The sequence below is a fragment of the Heterodontus francisci genome, chromosome 30 (genome assembly GCF_036365525.1).
Source record: "Heterodontus francisci isolate sHetFra1 chromosome 30, sHetFra1.hap1, whole genome shotgun sequence".
Lineage (NCBI taxonomy): Eukaryota > Metazoa > Chordata > Chondrichthyes > Heterodontiformes > Heterodontidae > Heterodontus > Heterodontus francisci.
In genome coordinates, this window is record NC_090400.1 from 60,188,752 (window position 1) to 60,211,021 (window position 22,270).

The window sequence follows — 22,270 nt, forward strand, 5'->3', positions numbered from 1 at the left end:
ACACAAGGCAACGGACCAAATACTGGAAAATGGGATGAGAATAGATAGGTGCTCGATGGCCGGCACAGACACGATGGGCCGAAAGGCCTGTTTCTGTGCTGTATAACTCTATGACTCTCTGACTCTAATTAGGGATGGGCAATAAATGCTGGCCTAGCCAGCGACACCCACATCCCATGAACGAATAAAAAAAACTTCAAGGGTACTTCATATGCTCTAAAGTGCTTTGACATGTCCAATGGTTGTGAAAGGCACTATATAAATGCATGTTTTTCTCTCTTTAAAACTAAAAGGGATAAACATGGCAAGAGCATCCTTACACCAGAACGTGCTGAGGAATGAGAGGCTGCTTTAGGAGGAGAGACTAGTGAAGTTGGGATTTATTTCTACTGGTGCTGAAGAGGTGACGTGTTATTATGATAGAGAGCTTCATGATTATGAAGGGCTGTGATAAGGTAACGAGTTTATGGATTGTCTCTATTGGTCAGAAACGGTAACGGGAGGATCCCTGGAGCCTACACTATACTGTTAGATCATGACAGCAGACCACCAGCAATGAATCCATCCCAAATGATCAGAAAGGAACAGGTGCTGATGTTGTTTGCACTGCTACAGCCTGCAATAGGGCAGGAGTGGCTCCATCACGGGAGGGAAGTAGAAAATGTAATCGATGCTAGCTCAGTTAATCATTTTATATCTGAGATTGATGAATTTTTCCTTGAGAAAGATGTAAAAGGATATGGAGCCAAAATGGGTGGACGGAGTTAAGATACAGATCAGCCATGGTCTCATTGAACGGTGGAGCAGGCTTGAGGAGCTCTGACGTTAATCGGCAGCCATGTCTCCCTGTCCCAGTGGTTTTTGTAAATGTTAAAGATCCCACGACTCAATTTGAAGATAAGCACTGTGTTATGTTCAATACCACCAAATTATAAATTTCTATCATTGGTAAATTGGAAGCTGCATTTAGGTAGGGCAGTACAGTGGCGCAGTGGTTAGCACTGCAGCCTCCCATCTCCAACGACCCGGGTTCGGTTCTGGGTACTGCCTGTGACCACGTGGGTTTCTGCCGGGTGCTGCGGTTTCCTCCCACAGCCAAAGACTTGCGGGCCATTGTAAATTGTCCCTAATGTAGGTAGGTGGTAGGAGAATGGCGGGGATGTGGTAGGAATATGGGATTAAAGTAGGATTAGTATAAATTAGGGTGGTTGATGGTCAGCACAGACTCGGTGGGCCGAAGGGCCTGTTTCAGTGCTGTATCACTCTATGACTCTCATGGTGACACTTCAAAGGTAATTAATTGGCTGTGAAACAGATTTAACATGGTCTTCGGCCATGAAAGGTGATACATAAATATATGTTGACGTTGCACATACTTTATTGCACTTTGATTTCAACATTCCACACTCTGGGAGCTGTCTGACCTCCGGCCGATAGGGGGGAGTGCTGCTAGAAGGCGGCAAGAGTCAACTCTTGTCTTCCTTTCACCCTCCTCGGCTAACAGCCCAGCGGGTATCCTTGTTGTCATTGGCAACTAGCCCGTACCAATAGGCGTTGACGCAGCGTGATGACATCAGGACGCAGCGACGCCAGGGGAACCAATGAACGACGGAGCGGTTTACATTTGAATTCGGAGGAAAAAAACCGCGGGAGAAGCGGAAACACCGGGAGGAGGAAGTGAGTGAGTGAGTGAGGGAGAGTGATGGAGGGAGTGAGGGAGGGAATGAGGGAGGGAGTGAGTGAGGGAGGGACGGAGTGACATGGGGGTTGGTTTGGGGGGGGGGGGAGACTCTCAGTCTGTGTTCGGGGCTCCTGTGGAATTCGAGCTGATTACACCTGAGGCCCCGCCCCCCCCCCAGGACCCAAACCATCTCGCTCGGGCCCCTGACTGCTCCCATTGTGGCCTGATCACCCCCCCCTTCCCCTCACCCCCCCCCTCCCCCCCTCCCCCCCTCCCCCCTCCCCGCTGTCCCCTCGCCTCCCCCCTCCCCGCTGTCCCCTCACCTCCCCCCTCCCCGCTGTCCCCTCACCCCCCCCCTCCCCGCTGTCCCCTCACCCCCCCCCTCCCCGCTGTCCCCTCACCCCCCCCTCCCCGCTGTCCCCTCACCCCCCCTCCCCGCTGTCCCCTCACCTCCCCCCTCCCCGCTGTCCCCTCACCCCCCCCCTCCCCGCTGTCCCCTCACCCCCCCCTCCCCGCTGTCCCCTCACCCCCCCCCTCCCTGCTGTCCCCTCACCTCCCCCCTCCCCGCTGTCCCCTCACCCCCCCCCCCCTCCCCGCTGTCCCCTCACCCCCCCCCTCCCCGCTGTCCCCTCACCCCCCCCTCCCGCTGTCCCCTCACCCCCCCCTCCCCGCTGTCCCCTCACCCCCCCCCCTCCCCGCTGTCCCCTCACCCCCCCCCTCCCCGCTGTCCCCTCACCTCCCCCCTCCCCGCTGTCCCCTCACCTCCCCCCTCCCCGCTGTCCCCTCACCTCCCCCCTCCCCGCTGTCCCCTCACCTCCCCCTCCCCGCTGTCCCCTCACCTCCCCCCTCCCCGCTGTCCCCTCACCTCCCCCCTCCCCGCTGTCCCCTCACCCCCCCCTCCCTGCTGTCCCCTCACCCCCCCCTCCCTGCTGTCCCCTCACCCCCCCCTCCCTGCTGTCCCCTCACCCCCCCCTCCCTGCTGTCCCTTCACCCCCCCCCCCCTCCCCGCTGTCCCCTCGACCCCCTCATCTTTTGCCCAAACCTGCTGCTCTCTCACCCCAGGCCCTGCATCCCCCCACCACCATTCATTATTTCTTACCCCCACAGTGATTAGATGTTCACTCGAGCTGTTGCCCATTTCCTGACTCTTTTCTGCTCTGTTTCATATTCTAGGGAAATGTTCCAGGCAAGGAGATCAGTGAAATCATCATCCTCGGAGAATGAGGGCGAGGAAATTCAAACTGTACGTACTGTCCGACATCCCTACAGCGGCTTGATGTTTGGGTTAGTGTGGTGGGGGGTGAGTAGTTGGGGTTGAAGGTGGGGCTGCATGTTTGCAGTCTGGTCTCGTCATTTTTCATTAGCAATAAATCTCAACCTTTCCAATGAAGTCCACGTCCTGAGAATGTTATTTTTAAAGGTTCAACTAGTAAAAATGTTCACGCAAAAAGTAATTGCATTCTGTGAATGAATTCCCTGTGCCATGTCCTGCCACAAGGCTGAGCTGTATCAATGAAAAAGTCCTGGATTCTCCCTCTGGTCTCGGCTCAAAGACAGCCTCTGTTGTGCAGAGGGCTGAACATCATTGGCCTCAGTGCCCTGGATGGGGGAGTACAAGAATCGGCCAGACTTCATCTACAGTGATCCAGCTGGAAAGGCAAGTATGTCTTCCAACACCAGGTGAAGTCACGATCAGCAGCAACAACATATTTATACAGGACCCTTAATGTAGTAAAACGTTCCAAGGTGCTTCACGAGCATAAATCAGACAATAATTTAACAAGGAGCCACATGAGATATTTGACCAAAAGCTTAGTCAAAGAGGTAGGTTTTAAGCTGAGTAAAGAGAGTTGGAGAGGTTTAGGGACAGAATTCCAGAGTTTAGGGCTCAGCTGTGATACCCCTTGCAGTTGAATATCCTGCGGATGACTGGACTCTTACCTGAAGAATGGCTGCTGTGCAAAGTACCAGAGGGCTCCTGGCACCTTTGGATCTGAAAACCAGCACCATTGGGGTGGGGGTGTGGTCGGGCATGGGCAGTAATCTGTGGATTTGTCTTTGTTTCTGTTCCAATGATATCTGAATTTTACTGTTTTGTTCCCCCATCTGCACTGAAACTTCTTTGCTTCCCATGTAGCCGACCAAGAAGTCCGTGCGAGTCCCATTGCAGGAAGTTTTGACTCAGTGTAGTGCTCAGCGGGACCTGATAAACTCAATTAGCAAGAGACGCTCAGTGGCTGTGCCCGGGACGAACCTGACTCCACTGATCCGCAGGATGCATCTGCAGGTGAGTGAGGGTAACCTGGCAGTAGGACGGGTGCCGTGCTGTCAGTGTTGCTCAGTGCAATTGAGCTGGGTGACCCCCTTAAACATAGGAACGGGAGTTAGGCCGTTTAAGCCCCTTGAGCCTGTTCTGCCACTCAGTCAGATCGTGGATGATCTGTATCTCGACTAATGCCTTGAATACCTGGAATAACAGGTGAACCCAGGGAGAATTTGCATGGTGCATTTCACTCAGTCGATGCTTTGAGTTTTTGTCTCTTGTGGTGAGGGGGCACAGTTTCAAAATAAGGTTTCTCCCTTTTAAGAAGGAGATGAGGAGGAATTTCTTCTCTGAAGGTCATTAATGTTTGGAATTCTCTTCCTCAGAGAGCAGTGGAGGCTGGGTCATTGAATATATTTAAGGTTGAGTTAGACAGATTTTTGATCTACAAGGGTCATGGGGGGATGGCAGGAAAGTGGAGTTAAGGCCACAATCCGATCAGCCATAATCTTATCAAATGGCAGATTAGGCTCAAGGGGCTGAATGGTCTACTCCTACTCCTATTTCTTGTGTTATGTTAAACTGGTGTTTCTCCTGTGCTATAGAACTGACAGTATACCTTGGGTACACAGGTCCTACATTGCTTTAAGCTGTCACCACAGAGACTGGTACCTAAATGGAGCAATTTGGGATCAGAACACCCAAGTTATCCTGGAAATACTCAGTAGATCTGGCAGCATCTGTGGAGAGAGAAAAAGAATTAACGTTTCAGGTCAGTGACCCTTCTTCAGAACTCTGATTCTCATGAAAGATCACTGACCTGAAACGTTAACTCTGCTTCTCTCTCCACAGATGCTGCTTGATCTACTGAGTATTTCCAGTGTTTCTTGTTTTTATTTCAGATTTCCAGCATCTGCAGTATTTTGCTTTTATTACCCAAGTTATCCAATCAGTTCCACTGCACCCCACTGTCAGGGGGGTGGTCAGGGGAAACAGAGATCTGTTCATTAGTTGAAAGTGCAGGTTAAACATTTCACGCTAAGGACTCTGGTACGGCTTTGCCATTTGGCCAAGGAGAGGGCGTTTGATGCTGGACACCCCTCTCCTATTGCTCAGTTTGTGTTGTAAGGTTCGGTTTCTTCCACAGTAAGAGATTAACATAAGATATACGGCACAGAAACAGGCCTTTCGGCCCTACTAGTCCATGCTGGCGTTTATGCTCCACTCGCACCTCCTCCCATCTTTCCTCATCTAAATCTATCATTGTAACCCTCCATTCCTTTCTCCCTTTATACTTGTCTAACTTCCCTTCAATGCATCTATATTATTGGTGTCAACCACTCCCTGTCGTAGTGGGTTTCACATTCTCGTTACTCTCTCTGGGTAAAGAAGTTTCTTTTGAATTTCTGAGTGACTTGTGACCCTAGTCACAAAGAAATTCACTCTTACAAAGGTTAGGAAATAGGTAAACAAACTTGCACTTTTCACAACCTCCAGGTGTCCCAAAGAGCTTTGCAGTTCATCAGTCGTAATGTGGGAAATGTAGCAGCCAATCTGCACACAGCAAGATCCCACAAACAGCGAAGAGATAATGACCCACTGATAAACCCTTCAAAACAATCCTTTTTTTAAAACTTAATGTTGGTCAAGGGATATAGGCCAGGATACTGGGGAGAACTCCCCATTTCATCGACTAGTGCCGGGAGCTTGTGCCGCAGGGAGATGGGGCCTCCGTTTAACAGCTTATTGGAAAGACAGCACCATTGAAGTCAATAGAAATAAAAATTGTCAGGTGTAAAATCAGCAGTCGGCTGGTTACTGCCTGTCTGCACTGTCGCACATGTTCATTGCATTGCTGTTTGTGGGAGCTTGCTGTGCACATTGGCTGCCATGTTCCCCGCCCCCATTATTATAGTGACAGGAGTTTAAAAGTACTTCATCAGCTGTAAAGTAAGTGTTTTGACATCCTGAGGCTGTGAAAGGAGCTCTAGAAATGCAAGTCTTATGTTCCTGTTTCTCTTGACGTTCTGCAGTGCTGACCATGCAGTTCCAGCATTTGTTTTTGGCAAAAGTCTCTGGTTTTCTTCTGAGAGTCTTTGCTTTGCATTTGCAGGATGATGGCCTGCAGGTCTCTTCGCTGGTCTACGAAGATCTCTGCCAGAAAATCTTTGTGGAAGAGGACTGCGTTAATGTTCCCCAGGCAAGGGGCCTGACTCCACTGGTGACACACACAGCCCCCAAAGCGAATGCCTTGAGAGGGACACGGTCACTCTCTGCTGCATCTGGACTCCACAGCACGATTCCCGAATGCTTGCCCACAGAAGGCGCAGATTCAGCTCCAGCCAGTGTACATGGGGGAGCACTTACCTGCCCTGCACTAAAGGGGGAACCAGTTGCCATTGAAGCACAGGAGGATGCCAAGCTGTTGATTGGTGACACTACCATAACCTCGGGGCTTGTGGGGCACAGATCGTCAACTCCTGTTAAGTCTGCAGCTGGACAGACATTGACAGGTCCTGTGCCCAAGGCGGGCACTGGGAGCACTCCGCCTGCAAATCTAGAGATGGCAGGGTGGCCAGATGCATTTCAGTGCAGTTACCCTCGGGTAATGGCAGACACTTCCTGTGGCATTGTCCCTGAAATGGAGGTGGATGAGGGTCTCGCGGAAGTGTCGCTTAAGCACTTGGCATTAGTTGATGGACTCTCCACACTGTCTGGCATTGAGCCTATGGGAGCAAGCACGGGGCATCTGCCCAGAGTCGAGGTGGGGCAGGTGGAGGGCGGTGCAGAGGAGGTGGGGCAGGTGGAGGGCGGTGCAGAGGAGGTGGGGCAGGTGGAGGGCGGTGCAGAGGAGGTGGGGCAGGTGGAGGGCGGTGCAGAGGAGGTGGGGCAGGTGGAGGGCGGTGCAGAGGAGGTGGGGCAGGTGGAGGGCGGTGCAGAGGAGGTGGGGCAGGTGGAGGGCGGTGCAGAGGAGGTGGGGCAGGTGGAGGGCGGTGCAGAGGAGATGGGGCAGGTGGAGGGTGGTGCAGAGGAGGTGGGGCAGGTGGACGCATGTCAGACAAAGACAGATGTGGAGATCGGGGAGATGGAGCAGGTGGGCACAGGGCAGGTCGAGGTGGGGCAGGTGGGGGCAGGGCAGGTCCAGGTGGGGGCAGGGCAGGTCCAGATGGGTGCAGGGCAGGTCCAGGTGGGGCAGGTGGGCACAGGACAGGTAGAGGTGGGGCAGGTGGGCACAGGGCAGGTAGAGGTGGGCGCAGGTCAGGTCGAGGTGGGGCAGGTGGGCACAGGGCAGGTGGACATGGGCACGAGCCCCATGCCAGCCCCGCAACCATGTGCCCTGATATGCCTCGTCCATAATGGGAGCCTGCAAACACCCACAGACAGTTGGAGACTGCTGGCAGGAGAAACAGGCAGGAGCCGCGTCACCTGTCGAGATTTTGGCACAGCGATTACTCCCATGGGAACACGCTGCGCCTCGACCTGCATGACCCCTGTCAGCCTTGCCGAGAAAGATGTCAATACATCAGGGTCGGAGGGTATCCAGATTGAAGTGATGGACAGTGCCGTGCTCACAGATTCTCTACTATGGAAGTAAGTTGAGAGAAACTCTAAGGTACAGCCATGTAGTGGTTTAATTACTGAACTAGTAATCCAGAGAACGCGAGTTCAAATCTCATGCTGTCCATTTGAAAATTTGAGTTCAGTTTTAAAATTTTGAAACTAAAAAGATGGGATCAGTAGAAGTGACCATTGTGCTGTTGGATTGTTGTTTAAAAACCCAAATGGTTCACTAATATCCTTTTAAGGGAGAAAACCTGTTGTCCTTACCCAGTCTGGGTATGTGCGTGCATGGTATGGGTATGCTCTGTATGTGACTCCAGTCCCACATCAATGTGGATGACTCTTAACTGCTCTCAGAGCTCATTCAGCTCAAAACACCTACTCACTGCATCAAGAGGGTGCCTCACTACCACCACCATCAGGACAGCTTGGGATGGGCAGTAAATACTTGCCTCACCATAAATGCACTCTCGGGACATGGGCATTGAAGAGCATTGGTATATTTGAAGTTATTGCAAATGTCTCTAAAATATTCCATGCTCTGATCGAATGTGTAGTTTGAGGGGCCTCCAGTGGACAGTGCTTCATGCTGCATGATGAGACTGGGAGGGGGTGGTTTATAATACAAATATCACCCCCACCTCTTTATTTTTATTCTCTCTTTATTTTTTGTGGTCATGCTCTGTGTTATGTCAGTTTAGAATCCTGGAGTGTCCGAAGGGCATGCGGAGCTCAGGTTCTGTCCTTCAGTGATTGGTGCTTAGTGCCAATGTGCGTGTGCCACAGCAGTGCTCCCTAACTCCCTCGCACATTGAGACTGATGGGAGCGCGATGTTCAATAACCATGAGGGGGGGGGTGGGGGGGTTGTTTTTTGGGTGGTTAAGTTGAAGATGTTGATTTCTGGGTAAGGAAACAAGTGGAACTGGAAAAAGGAAAATGGGGAATTTGGATCCTACTGCCTTGGGATTCACAATTACCGGTTCTTGTCTGCAATGTGTTAGAAAGTGGGAAGGCTTCTCTGGGACATGAATCTCTGACATGGGCCACTGTGTCTCTGGACTGAACCTATCCTTAGTTCAAGAAAAATGTCCAAAGATATGTGTGTCAATGCTGTGGCCAGTGGGTACATCTGCTCTATCAAACCAGCTATGTTTGTGTCTCACTCCTTATTTGGATATCAGTATTGAGTGACACACGGTCACGCCTGCAGACTCGCATATCTACCAGTAGTGAGAGCTTCACTGGCTCCTGGAGTTGCAGATCCCCGTTTTCCTGTGTCCACAATATTGTGCTCTCACTCGGAGCGGGAGGCCCTTCATTCTGACAGTGCACACCCTGAGGCATTGCACAACTAGAAACATAAGGTTTTTATCATGGCTGCCGCCCAGTGCCTTGACCCTGAATTGACAAGCCTGTAACTTCTTTTCCATTCTGCTCTCCACAGATTTTGCAGAGAGGATCTGGAGTCGATTCCCCGGGAGGATCTGGAGCGTCGTCTGGAGACGGCCCTGCTCATCAATGAGGTTTTGTCCAGCCAGCTGAGTGACTTGTCCAAGAGTAAGGGTATGGGCCTTCGTGCTGGGCCAGCTGATCTGAGGGAGACCTTCGCCCAGACTGACAGTTCCCAGGCCCCTGAGGTAAGCACTCTGAGCATTCCTGGAGATAAATTCATGACTCTTAGGCTCCTCTCTGAGATGGGGTGGGTATCACGACAGAGATTGCTGTCATTCGTAATTGGTTGTCTTGGAAACCAATTAATTGAATTTGCTGGTGTTTATGCTCCACATGAGTCTCCTCCACCCTACTTCATCTCACCCTATCAGTATATCCTTCTGTTCATTTCTTTTCTGCTACTGTCTGCTGGTTTCTCCCAGTTTCCTCTTAAATGTACCGATATTATTCACCTCAACCACTCCCTGTGGTAGTGAGTTCCACATTCTCACCACTCTCTGGAGAAAGAAGTTTCTCCTGAATTCCCGATTGGATTTATTAATGACTGTCTTATTTACGACCCCTAGTTCTGGACTCCTCAACAGTTGGAAACATTTTCTCTATATCTACTGATGTCACCCCTTAATCATCTTTTCTCGAGAGAAAAGTGCCTCAGTTCGTGTATCTTTCTTTGATAGTTATGACCTCTTGGCTCTGGTATCAACATTGTAAACCTTTTTTCATCCTCTGCAGTGTCTCTATATCCATTTGGTCTAATCAAAGCTCAATCCTAGTTTAACGTAACTTCTCAATCTTCATTTGGGGGCAATTCTTTGAAACTGTCATTGTGTGGAATTCCAGTTTCCTTTATTAACCAAAACTCTACCACTTAAAAGGTGAAAGAGATAAGAAATCTCTTACAGGTACTGGAAGTGTGTGTGCTCAGCTCTGGAAGTAATTATCTGGCTGAGTGGGAGCATTTCCGCTTTGGAGTGAAAACGTCCTGGTTTCAGTCCCGGCGGGTGGAGACTGGAGCTCGGTGTTGGAATTCCGGGTTGACGTCCAGCAGGAGACTCCAGTTTGCTGAGTCCCATCCTGCTTCCCACCCTCCCTGTCACCATATGGGTTCTGGGAGCCTGTAAAATCCTCCCGTCATATCAGACTAACTGGCCTTTTGGCTACAGTAAAGACAGTTATCATCCATCCTCACATTGTGGTCCAAATCCTGACATGTATCTCCCACCTGTGTGGGATTGTTCTGCAGCCACGAGTGCACTGGAGCCCTCCTGTCCCAGTATTGGGACTGAATCCCCTAACTGGGATCATGCTAATGTAGGTCTGCAGATTACCATCTAGTGGGGCTGTGTTATTCACCTACTGCCACCCACCCTACTCCTCATCACCTAACGGATGAGCATGGACTCGTTCTCCAGCAGACAGTAGCTGGGCGTTTAAAAATGTTTAACTGCTATTGTTCTGTGTGTCAACAGGTAGAGGACCATTACCACAGCTTGTACCTGCAACATACCAGCACAGTGCGAAAGCTGGAGCTTAGTCTAGAGCAGTACCAGCAGCTCTGCAGTGCGATCTGTAATAGCCGCAAGCAGCAAGTAAGTAACCACAAACTGCTCACGGGAGTGCTTGGCTGCTCCTGCTAGTTTTCATGGAGGCAACATTGTTGATTTGAGAAACAAGTGTTTGACTGGCTGCGCATCTGCCTGTCCCTGTTACATCTCCTTTGCAAGGTTGTGAGGAGTTTCTGCAATTTCCTTGGCAGAATTTGCTGGTTGAAGAGGTTGGAGAATGTCTGGCTGGTGCAGATGGAGCATATGAGGAAATGAAGAGCGAGCGATTGAGAATGCACAAGCAGGTGAGCAGCTTAACTGGATTGATCGTCACCTTTTAAAAGTTTTATTCGGCTGCCCTGCCCTGCCCCCGTTGCCGAGTGCATCAATGGGACGTGTGGGGGAAGAGTATCTCCCATAATCTGCACCCACATCCAACAGGTGAGAGGATCCTGCTGGATAGCAACCCAGAATTTGGAGCTGGAACTCCGGTCTCCACCCACCAGGACTGAACAGGTTGGGACACACTTCACTTCTAGAAAAGGGAAGGCTGAGGGGTAACCTGATTGAGTCCTTTAAAACTATGGAAGGGTTTGATGGGGTAGGCGTAGATGTTACCGCTTGTAGGGAAGCCAGAATTAGAGGTCAGAAACATAAGACGTTTACTAATAAATCTAATGAGGTTTCTTCCCCCAACCCTGCAGTTGGCATGACATGGTGTGATGCGTTTTCTTTTCCTCTGCACCCAGCGTAAGATGCTTTCTGTCTCTTGCTGCAGTATCAGGAGATGAGAAAATTGCTGAAGAGCAACATGGAGATGATGAACACAATGAGGGAGAGAACCCAACGAGCATTCCGGGAGTGCGCGGAGTCTAGGACGCTTGCTGAAACCGCGCTGAGAGAGAAGGAAGCTGTGAGTACCACTGAACGTATCACTGCCTCTCCTTCCTGTTCCTTCACCCTTTCCTCCCTTCACCTCCTCCTTCCTGTTCATCATGTACCTCCATTGCCTCGCTCCATTCTACTTCTGCAATCTTCTCCAGCTCACTGACCTCTGTTCCAACATGGCTGTACTGTGTTTGTTATTCTGCTCCACTGTGAATGATGTCCCCTCACTCTCTCTGCTGATTCTCTCCCATTGCTGCCTGCTCTGCCACCTCCTCCAAACCTATTTCATCTGTGGTCCCAGTTCTCACTTGCTATTCTTCGATTGCCTGTAAAATCACACGAGGAGGCCATTCGGCCCATCATTCCTGTGCCGATCTGAGAAAGACCTTTCAAATTAGTACCATTCTCCTTTCTCCACAGCCCTGAAAATTTTGCCTTTTCAAGTATTTATCCAATTCTCTTTTGAAAGTTACTATTGAATCTGCTTCCACCGCCCTTTCAGGCAGCGCGTTCCAGATCACAACAACTCGCTGTGTAAAACAAAAAGAAGCTCCTTATTTCTCTGCTGGTTATTTTGCCAATTATCTTTAAATCTGTGTGTCCTCTGGTTACCAACCCTGCTGCTGCTGGAGGCAGAGTAAACAAAGGGAAAGTATTAAAATTCTTTTGATTTTGCACACCTCCTAGTAAATCTCCCCTTAACCTTCCCTGCTGTAAACAGAACAACCCCAATTTCTCCACCAGAGTACCTTGGAGTGTTTTGTTACTCGATATAAATATGTGCCCGTTCCTGATGATAAAGAAGCTGTGGGCTGATGTAATACTCATGGCACTGACCCATACAAACTAAGAAGGTCGTATTTTAATCGCTCCGCCATTGGTGGCCGTGCCTTCAGCTGCCTGGGCCCTAAGCTCTGCAATTCCCTCCCTAAACCTCTCCACCTCTCTCTACTTAAAACCTACCTCTTTAACCAAGCTTTTGGTCACCTGTCCTAATATCTCCTTGTGTGGCCTGGTCAAATTTTGTCTGATTCTTTTCCTATGAAGGATCTTGGGATGTTTTTACTATGTTGAAGTTGCTATATAAATGCAAGTTGTTTATGGGCAGTCAGTGCTCAGTTGGCTGCTCTCAGTGGGATCACTACACTCCTCAACCTCTCTCTTGAATATACACTACATCAGCATCACCATCTTTCTCTGGGAGAGAATTCCAAAGATTCGCAACTCTGAGTTCTCCTCATTACAGTTCTAAATAGTTGACCCCTTTATCCTGAGACTAGACTAATTTTAGACCCTCTAGCCGGGGGATACAGCACCCCAGCATTTTCCCTGTCAAGCCCCTTAATTTTATGTTTTGATAAGATCACCTCTCATTCTTCGAAATTCTAGAAATATAGGCCGAGTCTACTTCACAGGACAATCCCCTCAACCCAGGAATCAGACTAGTGAACCTTTGTTTCACGCCCTCTAAGACAAGTATATCCTTCCTTTGACCAAAACAGTTCACACCACTCCAGGTATGGTCTCGAGGCCCTATTTACTCTTCTTTACTCTTCTATTCCAACCTCTGTTAAAAAAAGGCCAACATACCATTTGATTTCCTAACTTGTACCTGCATGTTAATTATATTCCTTTGCAGACACCCTGTGTCCTCACAGCTACTTTCCAATTTAGCTTTGTATCATCAGCAAACTTGGAAACATTGATCTTAGTCCCTTCATCTAAGTCAATAATATAGATAGTGAATAGCTGAGGGCCCAGCACTGATCCTGGCACCACTCCATTAGTAGCCTGCCAACCTGAAAATGTGTTTCTTTTTGTTCATGAGATGTGGGTGTCGCTGGCCAGGCCAGCATTTATTGCCCATCTCTGATTGCCCTTGAGAAGGTGGTGGTGAGCTGCCTTCTTGAACCGCTGCAGTCCATGTGAGGTAGATACACCCACAGTGCTGTTAGGAAGGGAGTTCCAGGATTTTGACCCAGCGACAGTGAAGGAACGGTGATATAGTTCCAAGTGAGGATGGTGTGTGACTTGGAGGGGAGCTTGCAGGTGGTGGTGTTCCCATGCATCTGCTGCCCTTGTCCTTCTAGTTGGTAGAGGTCGCAGGTTTGGAAGGTGCTGTCTAAGGAGCCTTGGTGAGTTGCTGCAGTGCATCTTGTAGATGGTACACACTGCTGGCACTGAGCGTCGGTAATTGGGGTGCGGGGGAGTGAAAATTTATGGTGGTGGATGGGTTGCTGATCAAGCGGGCTGCTTTGTCCTGGTTAGAATCATAGAAATTAGAATGGTTACTCTCTACCTCTATTTATAAAGGCCTGGATTCTGTATGCTTTATTAACAGCTTTCTCACCCTGCCCTGCCCTGCCCACCTTCAATTTGTGCACATGTACCCCTAGGTCCCTCTGCTGCTGCACCCACTTTTAGAATTGTACCCTTTATTTTATATTGCCTCTGCTCGTTCTTCCTACCAAAATGTATCACTTCACACTTGTCTGCATTAAATTTCAGCTGCCACGTGTCTGCCCATTCCACCAGCCTGCTTACGACCTTTTTGAAGTTTATCACTATCCTCCTCAGTTCAGAATACTTCCAAGTTTTTGTCATCTGCAAATTTTGAAATTGTGCCCTGCACACCCAAGTCTAGGTTTTTAATATGGATCAAAAAAAGCAGTGGTCCTAACACTGACCTCTGGGGCACCCCACTGTATACCTTCCTCCAGTCCAAAAAAATCCATTCACCACTACTCTTTGTTCCTGTCACTCAGCCAGCTTCATATCCATGCTGCTACTGTCTCTTTTATTTCATGGGGCTTCAACTTTGCTGACATAGTTGGCGCTTTATGTGGCACTTTAACAAATGCCTTTTGGACATCCACGTACACCACATCAACAGCATTACTCTCATCAACCTTCTGTTATCTCATCAAAAAACTCAAGCAAGCTAGTTAAACAGAATTTGCCTTTAACAAATTTGTGCTGTCTTTCCTTATTCTACATTTGTCCAAATGACTTGTTAATTTTGTCTTGGATTATCATTTGTAAAAGCTTTTCCACCACCGAGGTTAAACTGACTGGCCTGTAGTTGCTGGGCTTATCCTTGCACCCCTTTTTGAACAAGGGTATAACATTTGCAATTCTCCAGGCCTCTGGCACCACCCTGTATCTAAGGAGAATTGGAAGATTAAGGCTAGTGCCTCTGCAATTTCCACCCTTACTTCCCTCAGGATCCTCGGATGCAGCTGACCCGGTCCTGGTGACTTATCAACTTTAAGCCTTTCTAATACCTCCTCTTTATCAGTTTTTAGCCCATCCAGTGTCTCAACTAGTTCCTCTTTCACTATGATTTTGGCAGCATCTTCTTTGGTAAAGACAGATGGTCCCTAATCAGCCCCACTCCTGTTCCTACCTTTTTACTAATTATATGCCTATAGAAGACTTTTGAATTCCCTTTTTATGTTAATCCTACACTGTTTTCTGTCCTTTAACCAAACCTCTATGCTAAAATATCACCCCAATTTCATGAGCCCTTATTTTGTGCAATAACCTTTCGCGTGGCACCTTATCGAATGCTTGTTGGAAAGCCTACATCCATTGTTCACCTTTATCTGCCCTGCTAGTTACATCCCCAAACTCTAATAGATTTGTCAGACACAATTTCCCTTTCATAAACCGTGTTGACTCTGCCTAATCATAGTTTGATTTTCTAAGTGCCCTGTTATCACTTCCTTAATGGATTCCAGCATTTTTACGATGAATTGCGTCTTGCTAACTGGCCTGTAGTTTACCTGCTTTCTCTTAAAGGCCTGCTCAGGTCAGGGGAAAACAAAACCCGACCCGAATGCTACAAAACCACATCGGACCTGAGCCCGACCCGGCCTGAGTCCCTCCATTTTTTTCCCGAGCCTGACCCGACCACCGGAATGTTCACTTTACCTACCTTGTGACTCTGAATCTGCAGGAAGCTGCAGCATGAGTGTGATGACGTCATAGAGACGTTCACTTGCTCACTGTGCAGACTCAGAGTTTCCCGTCTTGACGTCCCGGACTCCCAGCTCAGGTAAGTTTTTCAACTTTTGACACTTACCAGCAGAGCAAAATGCAATACTTACTGTGTGTCCGGCCCGACCTGAGCCCGAAAACCGGACCTGGAAGAGCGACCCGACCCTGACACATGTCATCGGGTCCCGTCGGGTTCGGGTCGGGTAGCAGGCCTTTATGTTCTCTCCTTCCTTTCTTGAATAGCGGTGTTACATTTGTTGCCTTCCAATCTGCTGGGACAGAATCTCAAATAGTGCATGCACTATCTATATAGCGACCTATTTGAGAACCCTAGGGTGTGGGCCAGGCCATTAACTGCAGGGGATTTGTTGGCTTTTAGTCCCTAACTGCTCTCTGGGTCAGTTTTGTTTGGGCTGAATTCTTACTCGGACACTGCATGTGTGGACACTGGGTAAGGACATGATCAGACTTGGCAGTAGTACTACCGCTGCCCAGAACTGGAGGCAAGAATCCACTGTCCTATCGCATCTGTGGTTGCAGCCTGGGTAGCACTCCGAGGGAATGACCCCCTTCCTGCCTAGGGTGCTACATGAAGTATAGCGATGTGCAGTTGGGGGCAAGGAGGATGCTGCCTGTTGGTGAGCTGTACCCCAGGGTGAGGTGAGAGAAACCCCAACACCATGCAGCTGCTTTGCATAATGGACTTTCCAGACTTGTAGGACACCTGCATGAGATGCCGGCAACTCATTTAAAAAAAAATCATGCACAGTTTGTACAGTGAGTCCCAGAATGAGCTCCCTCTGTGCTTCTCCTTCCTGCCACAGGTGGATCAGTGCTGCCGTGATCTCTCTGTGAGCTGTGCTGACAGGGTCAGTCAGCTGGAGTTAGACCTGACGACTTGGCGACGAATGTGTGATTATTTGCAGGATGCCAGCGTTGAACAGGTGAGTGTCGGTGGGGGACGATGCTGCCTTTTGTCGGTTAAGATGGTAGATGTGGCAGATTTGGAAAGTGCTGTCCAAGCTTTTTTTAAAATTCTGACTTTCAACCCTTAAAATTACACTGTGTGAATATTAGTGTTAAATTGCAGAAATTTACTGGCACTTTGGTGTAACTCAAGGGGGAGATGTCAAGGGCAGTTCCTGGATAGTCTACATAATTAACATCACCCTGTTCAAAAGCAGGTTTGATTGCAAGAAATAATATATTGGATCCAGCCCACACGCTGAGCATTTAAATGCTTATTATTTGGATTTAAAATATAGTTTTAAAAAAAGCTTGCACTCATCATTTTGTATCCCAACGTTTCTTCCTCCTATCAAACCACAGACACAGAGGGAGCTGCTGCTTTATGTTTGACAGCACCTTCCCAATACAGTGCTCTTGCCAATCTTCCTGCTCAGCTCGGTCATTTCTCTTCACAGAACAAAGGCAAGAGTAATGTTAGCCTTTATCTCAAGGGGTCTAGAATACAAAGTTCAGGAAGTTATGATGCAGCTGCACGGAGCCTTGGTTAGATTCAGTCTGGTGAACTGCATTTAGTTTTGGGCACTGCACCTCAGGAGCAATCTGCTGGCTGTGAGGGTGCAGTGCAGATTTACCAGAATGATACCAGGGTTAAAGAGTTTGTAGTTGAGGACAGGTTGCGTGAACTTGGTTTGTATTCCTGAGTTTATAAGGCCAAGAGGGCAGCACAGCGGCGCAGTGGTTAGCACCGCAGCCTCACAGTTCCAGTGACCCGTGTTCGGTTCTGGGTACTGCCTGTGCGGAGTTTGCAAGTTCTCCCTGTGACCGCGTGGGTTTCTGCCGGGTGCTTCGGTTTCCTCCCACAGCCAAAGACTTGCAGGTTGATAGGTAAATTGGCTATTGTAAATTGCCCCTAGTGTAGGTAGGTGGTAGGAGAATTGAAGGAAGGTGGGGATGTGGTAGGGAATATGGGATTAATGTAGGATTAGTATAAAGGGGTGGTTGTTGGTCAGCACAGACTCAGTGGGCCGAAGGGCCTGTTTCAGTGCTGTATCTCTCTATGATCTATGATTTAAGAGCAGATCCAGTTGAGGTTTTGAAAGGATTTGATAGGGTAGGTACAGAGAAACTGGGAGTCCAGAACAAGGGAACATAACCTAGAGCTAGTATGTTCAGGAGTAAAATCAGGAAGCACTTTTTCGACACCAGGGGAGTGGAAATCTGGAACACTTCACTCTTGGATGTTGGGGGTCAGTTGGAATTTTCAAGATTGCGATTGATAGAATTTTGTTGTGTGAGGGTATTAAGGGATATGGAGCTAAGGCAGATTAATGGAATTGAAGTACAGATCAGTCATGATCTGATTGAATGGTGGAACAGGCTGGAGGGGCTGAATGGCCTTTTGCTCTTCCTGTTCTTTGTGGCTGAGGCACTTTGGGGTGTTTGAAAGGTTTGACAAGGTGCTATATATGAATGCAAGTGGCCTGGCAAAATTGAACCTGGGCTTACTGATGGCCTGGGTACAGTTTGTGGCCGGGACCTCAGCGTCCTGCTCCCTGCCTGGGAGCCAGCACTGCCTATCAGGATGGCCAGCTCTAGCCAGTGACCAGCAAGAGAGCTGTGCTTTCCAGTTCATGCGCGAGGCACACAGTGTAGAACTTGCACTCGAGTTGATGGCTTGTACTTGAGATCTGAATTTGTTCCCTCTTGTGCGCTGGCAGCATGCTTTATGTGGAGAGTTTGAGATGGTGGCAGAGACCGCAGAAAGCACCTATCACCAGATGGCGGAGAATCAGCAGAAACTTCGTCTACAGGTCAGTGATAACTTGCTCCTCTTTATAAAGAATTGCACTGTTGTGTGTCTCTCAACTTTAAATTTATTTATTTATCCTCGCCATGTGGGCATCACTGGCAAAGCCAGCCTTTTATAGCCCATCCCTCAAAGGTGGTGGTGAGCTGCCTTCTTGAACTGTTGCAGTTCAAGTGTTGTAGGTCGACCCACAGTGCTGAGGAAGAAACAGCTGATGTATGTCAAAGTCAGGATGGTGTGTGACTTGAAGGGGAACTTGCAGGTGGTGATGTTCCCATGTATCTGCTGCCCTTGTCCTTCTAGGTTGTAGAGGTCGGGGGTTTGGAAGGTGCTGTCGCAGAAGTCTTTGCAAGTCTTCGCAGTGCATCTTGTAGATGGTACACACTGTTGCCATGCCAGTGGTGCATTGAGTGGATGTTTACAATGGTGGATGGGGTACTGATCAAGCAGCCTGCTTTGTCCTGGATGGTGCCGAGCTTCTTGTTGGAGCTGTATTCATCCAGGCAAGTGGAGAGTATTCTATCACACTGACTTGTGCCTTGTAGATGGTGGACAGGCCTTGGGGAGTTAGGAGGTGGGTTACTCGCTGAAGAATTCCCAGCCTCTGACCTGCTCTTGTAACCACAGTATTTATATGGCTGATTTCTGGTCAATGGTAATCTCCAGGATGTTCATGGTGGGGGATTCAGCGATAATAATGCCATTGAATGTCAAGGGGGGATGGTTGGATTCTCTCTTGTTGTAGATGGTCATTGCCTGGCACTTTTGTGGTGTGACTGTTTAGAACAAAGAACAAAGAAAATTACAGCACAGGAACAGGCCCTTCGGCCCTCCAAGCCTGCGCCGATCCAGATCCTCTATCTAAACCTGTCGCCTATTTTCTAAGGGTCTGTATCTCTTTGCTTCCTGCCCATTCATGTATCTGTCTAGATACATCTTAAAAGACGCTATCGTGCCCGCGTCTACCACCTCCGCTGGCAACGCGTTCCAGGCACCCACCACCCTCTGCGTAAAGAACTTTCCACGCATATCCCCCCTAAACTTTTCCCCCCTCACTTTGAACTCGTGATCCCTTGTAAATTGAATCCCCCACTCTGGGGAAAAAGCTTCTTGCTATCCACCCTGTCTATACCTCTCATGATTTTGTACACCTCAATCAGGTCCCCCCTCAACCTCCGTCTTTCTAATGAAAATAATCCTAATCTACTCAACCTCTCTTCATAGCTAGCGCCCTCCATACCAGACAACATCCTGGTGAACCTCCTCTGCACCCTCTCCAAAGCATCTACATCCTTTTGGTAATGTGGCGACCAGAACTGCACGCAGTATTCCAAATGTGGCCGAACCAAAGTCTTATACAACTGTAACATGACCTGCCAACTCTTATACTCAACACCCCGTCCGATGAAGGAAAGCATGCCGTATGCCTTCTTGACCACTCTATTGACCTGCGTTGCCACCTTCAGGGAACAATGGACCTGAACACCCAAATCTCTCTACATCAATTTTCCCCAGGACTTTTCCATTTACTGTATAGTTCACTCTTGAATTGGATCTTCCAAAATGCATCACCTCGCATTTGCCCGGATTGAACTCCATCTGCCATTTCTCTGCCCAACTCTCCAATCTGTCTATATTCTGCTGTATTCTCTGACAGTCCCCTTCACTATCTGCTACTCCACCAATCTTAATGTCGTCTGCAAACTTGCTAATCAGCCCACCTATATTTTCCTTCAAATCATTTATGTATATCACAAACAACAGTGGTCCCAGCACGGATCCCTGTGGAACACCACTGGTCACACGTCTCCATTTTGAGAAACTCCCTTCTACTGCTACTCTCTGTCTCCTGTTGCCCAGCCAGTTTACTTGCCACTTACCAGCCCAAGCCTGAATGTTGTCATGGCATTAGGTGTTCATTCAGACAACCGGTGCAGACACGTGGCCAAATGGCGGCCTCCTGCACTGTAACGATTCTGTGATTCAAGTCTTGCTGCATGCAGACACGGACTGCTTCATTATCTGAAGGAGTTGTGAATAGAGTTGAGCACTGTGCAATTGTCAGCCAACATCCCCACTTCTGACCTTATGATGGAAAGAAGGTCATTAATGAAGCATCTGTTCTTCCTCCTCCTCAAGTCAGAGACCTGAGGATGACCTTCTCTCAGACCACAACTAGGGCAACTCTCCATAGCCCGTTAGAGTAGTTAGTAGGAGCAGTGCACCCAATTTCCTGTCCAATTAAAAACTCACAACCAGTCCTTGAATTAGAAAGTGTCTCCACAGCGTTTCATTCTAAATGTGGCTTGTGTCTGCACAGCTGGAGGTCGCCAGGGATCTCTCCCGCCAGAGCACAATCCAGCTCCAAACCATGACCCAGGCAATGGGGAGCGCCCTGGAAGAGCGAGCAGCACTGAGGAAACGGGCGGATGAGGCTGAATGGAAGATAGCAAATGTGAGTGCTTTTCCGTTCTGACACAGTCCCCATCACTTGCCACTCTGAATTAAAACTGGAGTAAATGGTTTTGAACCAGTGTTGTTCAATAAAAATCAGTGACTAGCTATGGAAGTTGCTATGGTGACACTGTTTTAGCCACATGCACTGACTCTTGTAGAAAACTCCTCTCGCACAATAAGGTAACTGTAGTTCATGCGTAGATTTATTTAATAAACATCTCCCACCATCCAGTAACCAAGGAGGTAAAGCAGCCGCAATGATCAAAAAACACTCTCCCATTCGCTTTTCATCTCCATTTTGTCAACAAACACAAAGGTTAAATTTTGATACAGTGTCACACAACAGACTTGTGAGCAAACTTGTCGCTCATGGAAGAAAAGGGACGGTAACAACATGGGTACGGAATTGGCTGAGTGGCAGGAAACAAAGAGTAATGGTTAATGGATGTTTTGGGGCTGGAGGAAGGTTTGTAGTGGAGTTCCCCAGGGATCAGTGTTGGGACCCTTGCTTTTCCTGATATATATTAATGACCTAGACCTTGGTATACAGGGCACAATTTCAAAGTTTGAAGATGATACGAAACTTGGAAGCATTGTGAACTGTGAGGAGGATAGCGTAGAACTTCAAAAGGACATGGACAAGTTGGTGGAATGGGCAGACAGGTGGCAGATGAAGTTCAATGCAGAGAAATGTGAAGTGATTCATTTTGGTAGGAAGATCATGGAGAGACAATATAGCATAAAGGGTACAATTCTAAAGGGGTGCAGGAGCAGAGGGACCTGGGTGTATATGTACGTAAGTCATTGAAGGTGGCAGGACAGGTTGAGAGAGCAGTTAATAAAGCATACAGTATCCTGGGCTTTATTAATAGGGGCAGAGAGTACAAGAGCAAGGAAGTTATGTTGAACTTGTATAAGACACTAGTTCGGCCTCAGCTGGAGTGTTGCATCCAGTTCTGGGCGCCGAACTTTAGGAAAGCGGTGAGGGCATTGGAGAGAGTACAGAAAAGATTCACGAGAATGGTTCCAGGGATGAGGAATTTCTATTATGAAGATAGATTGGAGAAGTTAGGACTGTTTTCCTTGGAGAAGAGAAGGCTGAGAGGTGATTTGATCGAGGTATTCAAAATCATGAGGGGTCTGGCCAGAGCAGAAGGAGAGAAACTGTTCCCACTCGTGAAAGGATCAAGAACGAGAGGGTACAGATTTAAAGTATTTGGTATGAGAAGCAAAAGTGACACGAGGAAAAACTTTTTCACGCAGTGAGTGGTTAAGGTCTGGAATGCACTGTCTGAGAGTGTGGTGGAGGCAGGTTCAATTGAAGCATTCAAAGGGGAATTAGACAGTTATGAGAAGGAGAATGTGCAGGATTACAGGGAGAAAGTGGGGGAATGGAACTGAGGGAATTGCTTTTTCAGAGAGCCAGTGCAGACACGATGGGCTGAATGGCCTCCTTCAGCACTGTAACAATTCTGTGATTCACCGGCACATGCTATGCCATTGAGTATTGAGATCGCAAGACCAATGACTGTGTCTATTATTCTTTTTTAATGAACTAATCAGAAATAAACTGCATCAGGATTCCCAGTTACGTGGCTAATGTATTGGACACTGCTGGTTTGACCCTGCTGGTAGGTTGTTGGGTGCT

The 22,270-nt window shown here is 48.5% G+C and overlaps 2 protein-coding genes across 3 annotated transcripts in view; both read left to right on the top strand.

Annotated features, from left to right (window-relative positions):
• Positions 1-1,620: 1,620 nt before the first annotated feature.
• Positions 1,621-7,159, top strand: LOC137346448 (uncharacterized). The gene is made up of 5 exons (XM_068009898.1): positions 1,621-1,685; positions 2,855-2,924; positions 3,819-3,968; positions 6,058-7,038; positions 7,151-7,159. Exons 2-5 carry the CDS (start codon positions 2,859-2,861, stop codon positions 7,157-7,159), a joined length of 1,206 nt encoding a protein of 401 aa, XP_067865999.1. The 5' UTR covers positions 1,621-1,685; positions 2,855-2,858.
• Positions 7,143-22,270, top strand: part of spag5 (sperm associated antigen 5) — a 44,314-nt gene continuing 29,186 nt past the window's right edge. The window contains exons 1-8 of one of the 2 annotated variants that reach the window (XM_068010005.1): positions 7,143-7,535; positions 8,951-9,143; positions 10,428-10,547; positions 10,715-10,807; positions 11,281-11,415; positions 16,214-16,333; positions 18,077-18,169; positions 20,486-20,620. In XM_068010005.1, the coding sequence (XP_067866106.1) occupies positions 7,243-7,535; positions 8,951-9,143; positions 10,428-10,547; positions 10,715-10,807; positions 11,281-11,415; positions 16,214-16,333; positions 18,077-18,169; positions 20,486-20,620 (1,182 nt within the window). In that variant the 5' untranslated portion in view covers positions 7,143-7,242. The remainder of the gene's footprint in view (positions 7,536-8,950; positions 9,144-10,427; positions 10,548-10,714; positions 10,808-11,280; positions 11,416-16,213; positions 16,334-18,076; positions 18,170-20,485; positions 20,621-22,270) is intronic. The other variant, XM_068010007.1, reaches the window with a different exon arrangement.

Excerpts from the sequence above, each read along its gene's own strand:
- LOC137346448 (XM_068009898.1), top strand. The coding sequence starts at position 2,859 with ATGTTCCAGGCAAGGAGATCAGTGAAATCATCATCCTCGGAGAATGAG. Across the intron at positions 2,925-3,818 it reads AGGGCGAGGAAATTCAAACT|CCGACCAAGAAGTCCGTGCG; the intron begins GTACGTACTGTC and ends CTTCCCATGTAG. Across the intron at positions 3,969-6,057 it reads TCCGCAGGATGCATCTGCAG|GATGATGGCCTGCAGGTCTC; the intron begins GTGAGTGAGGGT and ends TTGCATTTGCAG.